Here is a 17,583-nt window from a genome sequence, read left to right as displayed (position 1 = left end):
CTGCTATTCCCAATCGTACCTTTAAAACTTTATAGTTTATACCTAAGAAGCTACGTGGTGTAAAATAAGTAAAATTATTTAACCTTCTAAAAAGTCACTGAGCAAACATGCAAATATTTGATATTAATGTACACGTATGATATCCGGTCCGGTCAACAACATCTCTCACAAACTTCAAAAAACGACTTAAAACCCATCTCTTCTGTGAATACTTGACAGACGAATGAAAAAAGAAAAAAACGATGTACACTAACTCTCTCTCTTTCTCTCAACAGGTAGTGGTCTAGCTTTTGTTAAAACTTTGTATTAGCACCTATTGTATTATTGCTCCTGTATGACATATCGCTTATTGCTCCCTGAATTCTTTGTAAGTCGCTTTGGATAAAAGCATCTGCTAAATGACTAAATGTAAATGATATATTCAGACTTGAGGTACTGTGATATCTATCAAATACGTATAGCCTCACCTTTTAACATATTCATTATAAATATTGATTGTTTGACACATTCGTATTCAACACGTATTAGTAATACCAAATAATTGTAGGAATAGCTCATTTCAGCAAGAACAACAGATTCGCTTAATAGGACTCGGTGTTGTAATCCCACTATTCAGCACAGTTGAATTGCCCAATAGGACATTTCCCACACCTTATGCATGACAGAGGGAGCAGTCAAGAATTTGAATTCAGGAAAAGGAGGTCTGAGGGTTCGCTGCGTTCGTCGGGTAGACATCCTCTGTGTTCGGGGGATAAATGATTATAGAAATACATACTTGCTTTTGCTTGCTATTATCAGAGAGACATCACATGAGTTGTGATCCCACTTTCATCACATCCATCATCCTGGGTTAAAGGTGCCTTTTGGTGAGGTGCTGCTGATAATGTCCTTTGTATGGTTGCCAGAAACATCTTTACAAGTCATGTCATATGAATGAGTGATTTCCACAGGTGGTAGCCGGTGGAAAAGAAAAAGTGTGACGTTTTTATTTTAATTACTAAATATTCGTTACACATTTGACACTACATCTTAAAGATCCAACCACTTAGAACCATTCTTTTCTCTTTAGCTTGTATAAAGCTTGCAGTGTTTGTCAATGCACCTCAACCTTTTTCTTTCTTTTTTTTAAGAAGAGCCCCATCTTGTCCTCCAATTATTCTTACTGATACAAACGCTTACTCATATCAGGGATTTTATAACTTCATGAGGGCTTGTAAAAAGTCTAGAATGCTATATTATAGATAATGTTTCTTTTTTTCGCAGTCTGTTAGACTCTTTTCTAATGTTGCTCTTTCTCACCTTCTCAAATGTGTTTGTTTTTAGCGCAGGTGTGGTGTGACAACATTTGCATATCGAGTTAGTGCTTTAAAGAATTTTGCAACTTTTTGCAACAGCTTTCAGAATCAGAATAGATTCTGTCATGTGCACACTGAACTCAAGTAGTTCGGTGTAATCTCGGGCAAATAAAAAAACGATTGTCCCATTAAAGTTATAGATTTATAAATTCTGTCATTTTTTACTCATCCTCATGTCATTCAAAACCCTTAAGATTATTTTTCTCCACAACCAAAATAAAGATATTTGGAAGACAATGATAACCGCACAACATTGAACCACATTACATTGTATGGACACAAAACCACTGAGATGTTTCTCAAAATATCTACTCTCGCATTCCACAGAAGAATCGCATACAGGTTTTGAACGACATAAGGGCGAATAAATGATCTCAGAATTTGTATTCAAGTAATGAAAGGTATTGTTTGGTATTTGGTGATATTCATCATTTTTTCAGCGGCTTTGTTACAGTCCCACATGCAGACGTGAGTTCAGTGTGTCTGTATGTGTTTTCAGACGAAGCTCCACTGGCTTTGTGAGGAGGTGCGTGAGCGAGAGGCAAGCGGGAGTAGGCTAAAGAGGACGCTACAGCAGCAGAGGGAGCAAACTAAAACTTTGAAACAAAGCAGAGACTCCGAACAGCAGAGCCTCCTGGACCGTATTGCCCAACAGGACCGCCTCCTTCAAGACATCCAATCAGAGAAGAGAGGTACTGACTGCAGATTTGTGTCATGTCAAGTCAGCTTTATTTATATAGCGCTTTTTACTAGGGATGCACCGATACCAGTATCGGTATCGGTCCCGATACCAAGCTCATGTACTCATGTACCCGATACCTCACGTGACGTAATTGACAGAACGTTCCAGTGCACACAGAGACACCTGCCGTAGCAGACACAATGTCATAGAGTGTTCACACCTAAATCGCGCTATTCGTGTGTAGTTGGACGCTTCAAACATTTTGAGTTTACTCGCTTCATTCGGGCATGGATTCGCTTCATTCGCGAGTGAAATTTTCGTCATGGGAGGGGCTTCTGGCAGGCGGCTCCAGTCTTGTTGCGAAATGGCGGACATGGATTTTGTTGAGCAGGTAGCTGCGCATTATGTGCTACGGAAGGCTGAAGATAGACGTAGACCATGTCTGGGTCCATCAGATCCTTCAGAGGCGCAGTCCTTCATTGTTGTTTCAGATTTCTACCTCCACTCGCTATGTCATAATCACGTCACTACTAGAGCAAGCTCCTGACAGATTTTTCAACACTTTTCATTGTTACAAAGCAGCTGTACAAGAAAACATTGACTATAAGCAAAACATATAAGGTTAGTCAAAAGTCAAAACACAGGTCAAATATCAGAGAGAGTATAAATTCCTATATGCAGTGTTAATTAAATAAAACTACAAAATTCTGTAATTCATGTCATTTTTTTCAAAAAGGTGATAAAAAATGCTTACCGATGATTTAATAAAACCAGACTATCCAACAAGGACTGAAAGTACAAACATTTCAAACGATATGATGAGATTTGTGTCATAAATCACATACCAGTGGTTCTCAAACTGGGGACCCCAAGATGACGGGGCCACAGATTTTGTGGCATTTTGGGAAATATTGAAATTGTTATGTATTTTATGCAATCATACATAAGAAATATCACCAACCAAAATAATTGATGTTCCAGTATTGTGTTACCGATTGTTTTTGGTTTAATTCAAATCCTCAGTTTAAGTCTTTATTTGGGGGGCCACAAAGCGATGCACCCTACACAAAACAGCAAAAACGTTTGAGAACCACACTGTTCCAGACATCATTAGATCTTTGGAAAGACCAGGACATCACACAAATGTCTCAATTACAGAGATCTAAGCTCAGTTCAGATTTGCTAAGACTAATCAAAAGTCGATATATCAATGTGAAATTGTATTTTAACAGTTTTCCCATTTGTTTTCTTAAAATGTCAACATTTTCATCTAGGTAGACCAAATAAAGGACCAAGTAGGTCTCATGAAATTCATCATTTCCTTACATCCTTCAGGCCAAATTTGGCCATAGCTGTAGAAACCGTACAGTAAGACCCTTATACAAGATCAAATCAAAAACAGATTGAAACCTTAACAGTCACAGTTAGACCTGAACCACTTTTGAATGATGACCTTAACAACTCTGTCAATTGTTTTTATTCTCCTGACATTGAAGACATCATAACAAATGTCCAGACATCCCTCACCTCAAATGTACTCTCTCGGTTCACGTCCACTAAATCTGGTGCCTTTCCTCCGGAGCTGATGAGAGCTCTGAATTGCTTCAGTTGCGACATCAAGTGTCTTTGCTCTTCTGCGGTTAGGTCTGTTCAATCCAGGACGAAAAGAGAAAAGATGTAGGCAATCACAGCTGAAGAGATATTGCTTATAGGCTCTACACTCGTGATAGAAACAGGGCCGGAAGAGATTGCCGTCAGTGATGTTATGCTAATATTTACTTTCACTCTGCTGCTCGGGGTGCATTTTTTCTTTGACCGCACTTTTCAGACGGATTTTTCCTCTACTTGATTTGTGTCTGAAAATATAGAAAAAAACTGCTTTAAATATTCTTTTGAGCTTGTGACTGGTGTAGTAGCAAAGACTGAATCATTCAAATCTGATCTGACGTTATTAATGGATTGACTCTCCCCGGAAATGTTATATCTGTCAACATTATTTCTTTATATAAAGTTTTCCCAAAGTAAAGATAATGTCAACATATATTCAGTAGGAATGTCCACTAAGATTAAGATATGGGAGCAAAAATATCTGAACTCACATTTATAATGTATGTTATGATATATCCACAAGTTTACACCCTGTGACGCTTAACACGAAAGATGGAGAAACTTTCGGTTCAATGTAAACAAACGCAGTATTTCACGTCATTCGTTTATAGCAGAATGTGTAAACACAGACAGCATTTATGAACTACAGCAGCATTCTGTCCACTACTTTATGTAGATGTACACAGGGATGTTGATTTTAATTCTCGACGGCGGATATTTAGCAATTTGATTGATTAAGTTGTTGTGACAGTAAACCAATGAACCAAGTTATGAATGGTTTTTAAATCTTTTCATAATGTTGATTGTGTGCTATTTAAAGATGTGGTATATAATAATTTTGTATTTAAAAGCCGACTGCAAGTGTTAAGGCTATTGGACATTGAGTCCGAAATATCTGCACGTAAAAAAATATATATGACCTCACTTTGTGTCAATTTACACCGATATTTTCGTCCGTCATAAAAAACTCGGAATGGGTTTGATTTACTGCGTTTTTCGCATCCTTAGCAAGCATTTTGAGAGGCGTTTTGACAAATTATTTCGAACACTACAAAAGCACCAAATACGAAAATCGCATACGAAGATTTCGGACTATTCTGTATGCAAAGACCTTAACACGGGCCACGTGCACATATCATAAAGCTGCTTTATCGTCAGCCGGCCATTAATCTGATAAACATAATACTAAAGATCATGTGCAAAAGCTTTTCTGAATCTGGCAAAGCATTTACTTAAAATCTGAATGAATCGGCCGTTTGAACAAATTAAATAAATGAATGACTCAAATACTTAATCATTACAACATGTACTGCCTCCTAGTTGCGATTTTAGTGTATCATTTAGAATATAATTTCAATAAAATAATTGTATATTTCCATCTAAATGAAAAACCTTAGGTGTAGAAAAGAAATTCGGTCATCATTTACTCAACCCAATGGTCCAGTGCGTTTGTTAAGCCTGACGTCATATATGGAAGGTCATATAGCATTTCCAGGTCTCTATCAGATGCCATAGGACAATACAGAAACATTTATTTTTACAATTTTTTAAAATATGTACACTGTGTACACTGAGTTTATAAAAGTCTGTTTAAATAGAACCCTCACTTGAAATAAGTGGAGACTTGGAACGGTAAACGGTATTCTTACCTTAAAAAGTGGATGGTCTCATGTTTATGTGTAATAAATTCTTTGTTAAATCCTAAATGTTTTGGAAGCTATGTCTCTTTGGTTTACATACTACATTTTTGTGGGGTCATTTCTTAGCAATTTGCGATAATTAATTGCCACATTATGTAGATGATCAAATAAAAAAATGAAATAGTTTAACAGCCTTTGTATAAATGTGTAAATCTGGGTTAACCATTAATATTATCTTTTAGATCTTCTTGAGAAAAGCCGCAGGAGAGAAGAGGGAGAGAGAAATCTTCAGGTCAGTAAAAAGAAGATGAAAGTCAATTTAGCGAAATAAACGTAAAATTCCCTTCTCGTAAAACTGTAATGAAGAATCATTCTACACGTGCTCTCCAAAGTGTATACCGATGGTGCGATTCCATAACCTTACCGCGTACCCAAGCATGTTTTTGGCGGGTTACGTTTCCATCTCACCCTGCTTGTCTTGTATGCTTGAAAACATATATGTTCTGGAACACCTGCCATCCTTTATTATGAATCTGTCCCGCGATAGAAGAAACCAGCAGCATGCAGCCAGACAATAGAAGCAGCTTCAGTAATTACACCTGGCCCTGGATTTCTCCCAGGTGTTGCTTTTGACTGACAGTGTAAAAATATGTTCTCTCGAACAACACTTTCGGTGTCTACTCAGTCACCTCTGTTTCTGTTGGGTTTTTTCTAGGATCGAATTGCTGATCTTGAAACGGTAGGATATTTAGCTTTTCACTGTAAATGTATTTCAGATTCTGATAAATTTGTATCCTACTATTCTCCAACATTTTTATCCTGAAACACCAATGTTATTTAAATTCTTTAGTTGTATTGTATTCTTTTGTCAACTTTTACACCCTTAAAAGTTATTTAATCCGGGGTTTTTTTTAGAAACAAATTAAATTAACGCTCAAAAAGTTGAGTACATTTTGAAGCTGTCAAATCAATATAATGTTTTCATTTAAATAGAGTGAAAGGAAAAACTTATTAAATTATTAAAAATGAGTGACTAAAATATTTGAATGTGGAATTCGCTCAAAATATTAAGGGTAATTTGTTGGTTACATTTATTTTCATTAAATAAACTTAAATAATATATGTAGATTTGTTGGATTTTTTATCATTTTTATGTGTCTCACTTTAAAAAAAAGTAACTTAGAAAAGATATTTATGACGTTTATATTGTTTTATTTTTTTGTGATATTTATTAAGCCACTGTATCATTTTTAGAGGCGAGGAGAGCATTATATACACCGAAGATCCAGTCAGTATGGTTTTTGCTATGGCTGTCAAATCGATTAATCTCGATTAATCAATTCCGAAATAAACGTTTATGTTCATATCACATACCATTCATTGTATGTGTGTGTGGTGTGTAAATACTGTATCTGATTATATATGCTTGTATGTGTGTGGGTTCACGCTCATGTTTTGTATAAACACGGTTATTTTGGAATCGAATAATCGTGATTAATCGATTTGCGGGTACTAGTTTTTGCCTGACCTTTTACAAGTGTTTTTACATCCAAAATAATTGTCCTTGTTAACTTAATACATTTCCTTACATACAGCGAAGCGACTTTGAATCGCCATTTTATTTACACACAACCACAACCTCAAATAACCTTAAATGTAACCAAAACTTTGTGCTCTTCAAGCAATATAATGCAAACTAGTTTGCATTATGAACCTTATTTACCCAGACCTTTTTTGTGCTTTGGTTGAGAATATTCGATCTTAAGTTAAAAAGCCGAAATGTTCCACACCTCAGTACACTATTCTTCAAAGCGTAACGATTTCTGTTAAATGTCTGAATTACTAATCATTATTCGGCTAGGAAGTATGCCGCCGTTTGTTAAAGGTATTGACGCCTGTATTGACCCGGCAGTATTTATGCAGGTTGAAAAATAAGCTATTTGACAGCCAGCCCATCAATCACCATTATGTGTTACGGCTGGCTGACGAACATTTAATTAGCTCCTGAAAACCTTCTGAGCTCCGACTATTTACATCATTTTGTTTGGTCCAACAACAACACTCGGGTGTCAGGAATGAACCCCCGTCTCTTATAGGAGATGCACTCATTCAAGCGGCTCATAGGCTAGAATATTTCTGTGGTTAAAAACTTTATTTTGTAGAGCACCAGGCTGGCCTTGGATCATCTGGAGTCGGTTCCTGAGAAACTCAGTCTGCTGGAGAACTTCAAGGATCTTGAGGTTAGATGATAGGTGATGTTGGGATAAACATGACTAATTGGGATTAAAATGAAAGTCATAGTTGTTTATCTGGTTTCAGGAATCACAGAGGCAGAGAGAAATGGTGGAGCAACGTTACGCCAAATATAAAGAAATAGTCGGGAACCTCCAGCATCAGCTTGAGGAATCTAAGAGGAGGATTCAGGAGTACAGGGTATAGAAAACATTCAAGCAAAGTCACACATACACTCACAGATCACATCAACTCATATTTACACCCAAAAGTAAGATACTTAGTGTTGTCTTATCAAAGAAAGTATACAAATTAAGTTTAAGGTACTTAAGAAAAAGATAAAAGTCAAAACGAATAGTTCAAAATGAAAATTCTGTCATCATTTACACACCCTCTTGTCTTTTCAACCCTGTATGACATTCTTTCTTCTTCAAAACACAAAAGAAGATATTAAGAAAAATGTTGGTACAACAAAACAACACAGCCCCCTCATGACTTCTATTGTAACCAATGCAAGTGTAAACAATATCTTCTTTTGTGTTCTCCGGAAGAAAGTCATACAGGCTTGAAATGGCAAGAGGGTGAGTAAATTTGGACAGCGTTTTCATTTCGAAGGTGAACTACTTGAATTCAAGTTTATTTTTCTTACCCACCTTACCTTGTTTTAAACCAAAACTTACTTTATTTTTATATATTTTCTTTCATGAAACAAGAATACATTTCTCAAGCGTTTTCACTTGTCAAGTAAATGTATCTCGGTTTTTGTTTAGATATTTTTAGTATTGAAAATATAGACAATAATTCTTAAATATGTAGGAAATGCAGTCTACAATGTTATCATAAGAAAGGCATTATATGCACACAACTTTTCACACATAAAGATAGTAGAATATTTTACAAGTTAACATACACTGAACAAAGTTCATTTTTCCCATTTTTCATGAGCTGAACTCAAAGATCTAAGAATTTCCATGTACACAAAAGGCCTATTTCTTTCAAATAATGTTCAACGTTGTCCATAACATACGCCTTCCCATACCATAACCCCACCACTACCATGGGCCACTCGATCCACAACATTGACATCAGCAAACTGTTCACCCACACGACGCCATACACGCTGTCTTCCATCTGCCCTGTACTTTGAAAATCCATCCGTGAAGAGAACACCTCTCCAAAGTGCCAGACGCTATCAAAGCATTTGCCCACTCAAGTTGGTTGCGACGACAAACTGCGTCAGGACGAGCCACCGATAAGAACGACGAGCATGCAGATGAGCTTCTTTGAGATGGTTTCTGACAGTTTGTGCAAAAATTTTTTGGTTATTCAAACCGATTGTTGTAGCAGCTGTCCGGGTGGCTAGTCTCAGACGATCTTGGAGGTAAAAATGTTGGATGTGGAGGTCCTGGGCTGGTGTGGTTACACGTGGTCTGCGGTTGTGATGCCGGTTGGATGTACTGCCAAATTCTCTGAAACGCCATTGGCGAACGGGTGGACAGCTCTGGTGGACATTCCTGCAGTCAGCAGGCCAATTGCACGCTCCCTCGATACTTGCGACATCTGTGGCATTGTGCTGTGTGATGAAACTGCACATTTTAGAGTGGCCTTTTATTGTGGCCAGCCTAAGGCACACCTGTGCAATAATCATGTTGTCTAATCAGCATCTTGATATGCCAAACCTGTGAGGTGGATGGATTCTCTCGGCAAAGGAGAAGTGCTCACTAACACAGATTTGTGAACAATATCTGAGAGAAATAGGCCTTTTGTGTACACGGAAAAAGTCTTAGATCTTTGAGTTCAGCTCATGAAACATGGGGGCAAAAACAAAGTGTTGCATTTATAATTTTGATCAGTGTAAATAATGCATAATAAAATTAAAATAATATATAAAGTAAAATATTTTTGCAGCAATGAAATGTCTATATGACCATATGTCATGAGCTGAATAAATAAGCTTTCCATTGGTGTGTGGTTTGTTATGATAGGACAATATTTGATTGAGATACAACTATTTAAAATCTGGAACCTGAGGATGCAAAACAATCTAAATATTGAGAAAATGGCCTTTAAAGACGTCCATCAGAGGTGTTGAAGCAGGCCGTTGCTAAGAAGAAACATGTTTGTTTTAAAGCTCTCTAGGGCTTACCGCTGTAATGACGTTGTGGAGAGTAGATGAACCTGAAAGGTGAAATTCTAAACTTTACATAGATACCACACTTGAGTGGGTAATTCCCTAAGGGCGAGCAGCGAGTGAGTTTGTAGGCATGTTTCCAGCCATTTTTGTTCACAATTTTGCTGCATCCACATCCGCAAAAATAAAGTTTTTATAGATTTACGTGAGGAAATTTACAAAATATCTTCATGGACATGATCTTTACTTATAAACCTAATGATTTTTTATATAATAGAAAAATCTATAATTCTGATCCATAATATGTTTTGCTGGCTATTGCTACAACGCGGCACTCAATATGGCCGCTCTAGCAAAATAAGTTCCGTCTTCCAGTAAAAAAAGCCAATCGTCAATCGTTAAATACTGATGATTCTCTGAGGTGGGTCTCTCGTAAGCCCAATAGCTGAAAGAAAAACCTCGAATAAGGTGTAGCTGCCCGGAGGCTTTGCAAACATGGCCGCCGTGTGGCATGACTTCCTTGAGTGGATTTTGACCCGACTCAAGAGATTTTAAACAAGTCTTTTTTAAATTTCAGTTAGCTATGGTTTGAAAACTGCTGGCACTGTTCCAGTATACTTTGTTGTTGGGTAATGGTTAGCATTAGCAGCCTTCATTTGTCAGGCATGAATGCAGTTAGCAGCTAATAACCCTGCAGCTCCAACACTAATTAAAAAATAATAAGATTATCCCACTGGTTGGAGACGTGACTTTGTGTTTAACAGGAATCTATTACATTACACCTCTAGCCACACAGACTTTGCATGCATCTTCTGCACTGATCGAGGGGTGGGATTGTATAAAGTGGATGTAAATGTGCTAAACAGAGCTGAGAATAGAGAGGCTCAGAGATGACGTATTTTTGTGTGCAAACCCCGGAAGCGAGTTAGCATTTTAGGATCTCTGGTTAACAAAACCTCTAAATATATTCACGTTTTATTCTATGACATCAAAAACACAAATTTTTACCTGCTTGTGATTTTTAAAGCCTTATTTTCTTAAAAACGGCGGTTGCTAAAAAGTTGGTAAAAGCGACTACTTCCATTGGCGGGGACGTAAGACGTCATCGTGCGTATAAAGCTCACAAATAATACAACATGGGCACAAATCTCTTAAAACGTAGATGTGGATTCATTCACGGAGTAATTTCCAGGGAACACATTTTTTATAAAGTTTGAAAGAGTTGTCAGAGGCGACCTTAAGTGTAGTCTGTTTATAGCATCGTGTTAGCTTTTACTTCTGCCGATTGTATTTCGCCTTAAAAAGTAACAAATGTTGTGTTCATTTGTAAAGATTATCTTGACATCATTTATCACGGAGCTTTAATTTGCGATCATCCAAAAGTCTCTGGGAAAAATGCATAGGCTTTCGGTTGAGGGAACTTCTGGATAAGCCTACAAATATAAGGCATCTCCGAGCCTCTCCATAACAATCATATTAGTATCTGAAAGCATTACCATTACTAAAATATAAATACACGTGCAGTCTAGAATGAGGGTTTGTAGGTTTAAAGCCACACTGCATATTAAAGACACACTTCCTTTAATATTGTCATCATGGTTAAGTTCAATGAATAGATTCGTAGGCCTGCTTCAAAATAATTTGGTGTAGGACAACAGATTTTTTTATGTACACATACAAAAACATTTATAAGTCATGATACTGTCTTTCTGTGAGTGCAAAACTGTTTGATGCTTCCATTTATAATAAAGAAAGCTGTCTAGCTCAAATTCACATGCGTCTATGTTTTGTTAACTAGTTTTTTTAGCATCGCAAGGCTAATTGGGAGTTACATCATCTACAAGGCAATCTCACAAATCCTAAATATTTCCAAATTATACTTTTTAAATTGTTCCAAACGCTTCTTTTTGTCCAGCCCGAGCGCTCAAAACATGTACAAAAGCATATCATTCCTTCATTAGGTCTGGTTGTCAGTACTGAAAGGCCTATAAACTTATTTTTACGCTTCCACTTCGCCTTTGCTCGCAATTTGTACGATGCTGAACCAATGAAAAGAATGGAAATACAAAAAGTAGTTTCAGGTAGATTGAAATTGAACGCTGTGTTTGTCACTTTTCATAATAAGCTGAATCTTATTTATAACATCAAACAGCCCGAATACTGAAATACAGTATACTGATAATGTAATATTGCTTTTATTATTGTGATCTGACTACGATCTTTAAGAATCTTTTTCTCAGTAAGTAATGCACATTTTATCTACATTTTATTGCTCATTTTAATGTACTGTATATAATATTTTGGGTTATCCTTAGGTTCTTGTCTTACAGACAGTTATGTTTTCCAGTTAGTATTATTCATATACAGTTAATGAAAATTCATTACACTTTCTTAAGTTTACTAAAAATAGACTGGATCAATTACAAACTTAGTCATTTTTTATTTCGTTTTTGAATACAACTGTACATTATGTACAGTATCCATGTATTTAACAATGTCATGCTTTGTACTTTTGGCACTGCTATCTGTATTAATATTATACATCTGTGGAAATTAAGAGACCATTCCAGCATTTTCTGGCCATTCCAGACCAGTGTCTGTTGAATTTCAACAAAATCAAACCTCAGGTGTCATTCAACAGCAATGTGAAAGACCAACTGCGTGATAAAAGGTTATCACATACATTTGTTTTAAGTTTTCCTAAATACATGTAGAAATGTTACCGTCGTGTTGCTTATGAGTGAATATGAAGTTGTTTTCTTTGCAGTATTCAAGGTCTGTAAAACTGCAGAGCATCCTTTCTGTTATCTTAACCTGTTTCCATGTTCTGCAAATAAATGCAAATAGAAACAATATTTCTTTTTGAAAAACCTAATTATTTGAAATGTGCACCTGAACACATACCAAACACAAAAACTTGTTTTGAATTGGTCTCTTAATTTTTTCGGTGTCTGTATATGTTTACTGTAAGGATGCCTTTTTAAAGCTCTTTAAAATGTAATACAAATCTGAACTCAGACTGTGGAATTTGAACTAGTTTTATTGTTTTTAGGATGACAAGTTGGATGCTGCGTGTCACAGTCTTCATCTTACTGGTTTGACATCATCCCTGCGCAGCCAAAGTCATTTCATGACCAGCACCACACTGTTTAACCCTACCTGTAAGTACAAGAGGAAAAATATGAGTCTTTTATTGCTTGGCTGCAACTATCATTTTATAAATATTTGTTCTGCTTTTTAAGGAACAGGCCAATAATCACATCTCACTATGATACTGTATGTCTACCAACCTCCTCACATACATCTGTGTATTTTCTTCTTTAAGCGCGGCACAAGTATCTTGGCAGTGCAGATTTGGACACCAGTGTCACGCAACAGCACTATTCCCCTGTCAACGGAGCGACCTCTGAAAACACAAGCATGTAGCCTGTGTGAAAACTCAACACTACCTCAAATGCACTGATGCCCACAAACGCCTTACATTCAGACCTGTCGCTGTTACTGAGAAGACGTGTTTGTAGTGCTTTGAGTTTATTATTATCTACTGTGTCATTATACAGTTCTCATGTAGCGTCTGGACACAGTCTGCTTTCAGTTCATTGAGCCAATAACTGCTTGACTTGGTGAATACGGTGCTTCTTACACTGTGGTATTAACTTGAAATATTCAGAGAAAGCACGTCTTATATTTATTTTATGATTTTTATCCAGATATACTGTATTGTCACCAGTACCGTAATGAAGCAATAGTTTTAGACAAATGCGGACAAACTATTTTGATTGAATATTGATTATATAATAGTTTTCAGTTTTTATACAGTAAATCATAATTTGCTAAAGTACAGTGCCTTTTTATGTGCATTTGTATTTTATACATTTTATTTATGCTAGTTTATACAATAATTGTTATTTACAATAATAATGAACAAAATTCATGTTTTTTATAGTTGAAGAAAATCACTAAAGCACACTATTCTAGTTTGTTTCAATAAGGGATGCAGACAACACACTGATATTTGGGACTGGTGTTCTTACCTGGTTTACCCAGTTTACTTGTATGATGTCAATGTTAAACCAATTAAAAACATTATCCCTGATACCTAATTGTGTTGTGATTTCAGCTGAAAAGCCCATAAGAAAATCATCAGAGATCATTTTAATTCCCTCAGATTTCTCTTAGACATGAATGAGATTAAATGTAGTACGCAAAGCCTTCTATGCGTTCTCTAAATCCTGATGGGAAAAGACTCGAACATCTCACAAATGTCTCTTGAAGAGACCTTCGCAATGTCTGACCTCAGATTTGTCAAGTCTGCAATCCACAATCAATATCATTGAAGATCTCAATATGAACTCAAACATTTCTCATCAAATGTAGATTTACCATGGATTTGAACAATTATAGTCTCATTTGTTCCTTTTTATTTCGACCGAGCAATTTAATGATAAACATCTGAGGCAGAGTTGATACTTAATTACAGTGAACTCCATCAAAATGTCCAAGATATAAAAAGCAACATCTGGAATATTTTGGCCGGGATGATTTGTCTCAAGAAACAACATTGGGTGTTCAGAACATGGGTTGCATTTTTGTGTACAAAAAGCTACATGTCCATGTGTGCACATTCCAGAAAGGAAAATTTTACATTTATACACAAACTTTCATCTGTCTTGTCATTTCTTTTTCAGATCATTCATTTAGTGTTTTTTTGTCTTACATTTACATGTATGCATTTGGAAGACGTAACGCCATGCTCTTACTGCTGAGCTACAGGAAAGCTGTGTAGCGCAGGCTGTGAATGAGGTAGGGGGCAGCAAAGGTAAAAAGATTTTCGTCAGTCTTGTGGCTAATAGACTCAGAATTTCTGAAGAGTAAAAACTACATCGACACGTCAGTGCAGAAGGCAGGCATAGGGGCTTTCTCTGGATGTTTGGAACATGCTTAGATCATCTGGCAGCAGTTGCAAATGTCAAAAAGGAAGAAGAAAGTCCTGCATGTGGTTTCTTGCCAATGCTTTTGAATCAGTGCCACATAAACTGCTGTGGACAGCCTTTGACTTCTTCCACGTTCCAGGGCATATAACAAAGCTGATTAAGGCATATTTTCATTTTGGTATCACCACACAGGACAGTACCACCTCGTGGCAACAGCTGGAGGTTGGCATAATGGCAGGTTGCACAATTTCACCACTGGTTTTCACAATGGAAATGGAAATAATAATCCAGGAATCATGTTGGGTGCTAGTCAAGTCAAGTCAGCTTTATTTATATAGCGCTTTTTACAATTTTCATTGTTACAAAGCAGCTGTACAAGAAAAAAATGACTATAAGTAAAACATAAAAGGTTATGGAATTAAAACACAGGTAAAATATCAGACACACAATAAATTCCTATATGCAGTGTTAATTAAATAAGACAACCAAATTCTAGCAGCCCCCCCGGCCAGGCAAAACAGTGCAAAACAGTATGCAAACGGTGGCGAGGAACCCAAAACTCCATTGGAGGAGAAAAAAAACCTCGGAGGGAAAACAGGCCTAACCAGGGGATTCCAGTTCCCCTCTGGCAAAAACTGCAGCCTCTGCACAAGCTCAACAGTGCTTGCACAACAAGGCGAAAATAAAAAAAAATTAGATTTAAAATTATCATTAATAATCTAATAGTGGCTGAAGTTTTGTAGGGACGTCACTTCCTTCGTCCAGCATTTGTCAGGTCTAGGAATGGATTGCGCCCTGCCCGCTCCGCTCTTGGAACCTTGGAACAATGAGACAAGACTGGCTGAGAGTAGAGTACTGTTCTGCACTCTTTGATGCAACAAATGCATCAGTTGTTATTGGAAGTGTCCCTGGTTCCGGTTGATCTAACTAGTGCAGCCTAGATCTTTGAAATACATGTATTATGATAATCTAGTGTATGCAAGATTAAAAAGATGCGTCTTTAGTCTAGATTTAAACTGACAGAGTGTGTCCGCCTCCCGGACATTGCAGGGAAGACTGTTCCAAAGTTTAGGCGCTAGATAAGAAAAGGATCTGCCGCCAGCACTTGATTTTGAAATTCTAGGTATTACCAACTGACCTGACGCCTGAGAGCGTAGTGCGCGTGATGGACTATAATACGTAAGAAGTTCTCTCAAGTAGTGAGGAGCTAAACCATGCAAGGCTTTATAGGTAATAAGCAAGATTTTAAAATTTATGCGATGCTTTATAGGTAACCAGTGCAAGGTTGACAGAACCGGGCTAATATGCTCATACTTTTTTGTACGTGTAAGAACTCGAGCTGCCGCATTTTGGACCAGTTGGAGTTTTTGTAATAGGCCTGCAGGGCAACCACCTAATAGTGCATTACAGTAATCTAGTCTTGATGTCATAAAGGCATGTATAAGCTTCTCCGCATCTGATGATGACAGCATATGACGTAATTTAGATATATTTTTAAGATGGAAAAACGCAATCTTACAGGTGTTGGCGACCTGGTTCTCAAATGACAGAGTACTATCGAATATAAAGCCAAGATTCTTAGCTGAAGATGAGGGTTTTATGGAACATCCATCAATAGTTAAGCAGTATTCTTGGTTGTTACGTAGGGCGGTTTTCGGTCCGATAAGTAACACTTCAGTTTTGTCCGAGTTCAGTAATAAAAAATTGCTACTCATCCACTTTTTTATATCGACAATGCATTCCACTATTCGATGGAATTGCTGTGTTTCGTGAGGCTTCGAGGAAATATAAAGTTGCGTATCATCAGCATAGCAGTGAAAGCTTATTCCGTGTCGCTTTATTATATCTCCTAGGGGTAACATGTATAATGCGAAGAGCATAGGCCCTAGTACTGAGCCCTGTGGTACACCGTACTGGACTTGCGATTTGCGTGATACCTCATTGTTTATTTTTACATATTAGAAACGGTCGCATAAATAAGATCTAAGCCATTTCAAAGCTATTTCCTTAATACCGACATCATTTTCAAGTCTATGTAGGAGCATGCTGTGGTCAATGGTGTCGAATGCAGCACTAAGATCTAGCAGCACCAATAAGGAGATACAACCTCGGTCGGACGCCATAAGCAGATCATTTGTAACTCTAATCAGAGCAGTCTCTGTACTGTGATGTGCTCTAAATCCAGACTGGAAATCTTCATTAATCTCATTCCTTTGGAGGAAGGAGCATATTTGAGCTGAGACTACTTTTTCCAGAACCTTAGATAAGAAAGGTAGATTCGAAATAGGTCTATAGTTAACTAGTTCTCCAGGGTCCAGATGGGGTTTTTTGACAAGGGGCCTTATAACAGCCACTTTATATGCTTTAGGCACATGTCCTAATGTCAGAGATGAGTTAATAATGCTAAGTAGAGGATCTATAATTTCTGGGAGCATCTCTTTCAGAAGATTTGTAGGTATAGGGTCTAGCATGCATGTAGTCGATTTAGATGATCTAATGATTTTCGATAGTTCATCGTGATCTATAGTAGAAAATAAACATAATTTCTCCTTAGGGGTGCTGTAGTAAGTCGTTTGTTCAGCGGGTTTCGCATCTGGTTGCATAGTTATAATTTTCTCTCGAATATCTTGGATTTTATTTGTGAAATAGTTCATAAAATCATCACTGCTATGCTGGTATACAGCATCAGAAGTCGCTGACAATTTACTTTTGGTTAATTTAGCCACTGTATCAAATAAAAACCTAGGGTTATTTTGGTTTTCTTCTATTAATGATGAAATGTAGGCGGATCGAGACGTTTTTAGGGCTTTCCTGTATTTTTTTGTACTATCCTTCCAGGCAGTACGAAATACCTCTAATTTAGTATTTTTAAAGTTGCGCTCCATTTTTCGTGCCGCTTTCTTTAGAGCCTGAGTGTGTTCATTTTTCCACGGTGTCGGTCTGTCATTTTTAATCTTCTTTAAGCGCAAGGGAGCAACTATGTCTAGCGTTTCCGAGAAGG

At 37.1% G+C, this 17,583-nt stretch overlaps 1 protein-coding gene across 2 annotated transcripts in view; it reads left to right on the top strand.

Moving 5' to 3' along the window:
* The window catches only part of cep128 (centrosomal protein 128), a 34,933-nt gene extending 21,185 nt beyond the window's left edge, over positions 1–13,748 (top strand). The window contains exons 17-23 of one of the 2 annotated variants that reach the window (XM_079474250.1): positions 1,855–2,047; positions 5,528–5,577; positions 6,001–6,024; positions 7,448–7,525; positions 7,605–7,718; positions 12,701–12,809; positions 12,974–13,748. In XM_079474250.1, the coding sequence (XP_079330376.1) occupies positions 1,855–2,047; positions 5,528–5,577; positions 6,001–6,024; positions 7,448–7,525; positions 7,605–7,718; positions 12,701–12,809; positions 12,974–13,074 (669 nt within the window). In that variant the 3' untranslated portion in view covers positions 13,075–13,748. The remainder of the gene's footprint in view (positions 1–1,854; positions 2,048–5,527; positions 5,578–6,000; positions 6,025–7,447; positions 7,526–7,604; positions 7,719–12,700; positions 12,810–12,973) is intronic. The other variant, XM_079474249.1, reaches the window with a different exon arrangement.
* The last annotated feature ends 3,835 nt before the right edge of the window (positions 13,749–17,583 follow it).

This window comes from Barbatula barbatula, assembly GCF_947034865.1.
Source record: "Barbatula barbatula genome assembly, chromosome: 15".
NCBI lineage: Eukaryota > Metazoa > Chordata > Actinopteri > Cypriniformes > Nemacheilidae > Barbatula > Barbatula barbatula.
Note: the sequence above shows the minus strand (reverse complement) of the source record. Positions and strands in the feature narration are given on the sequence as shown.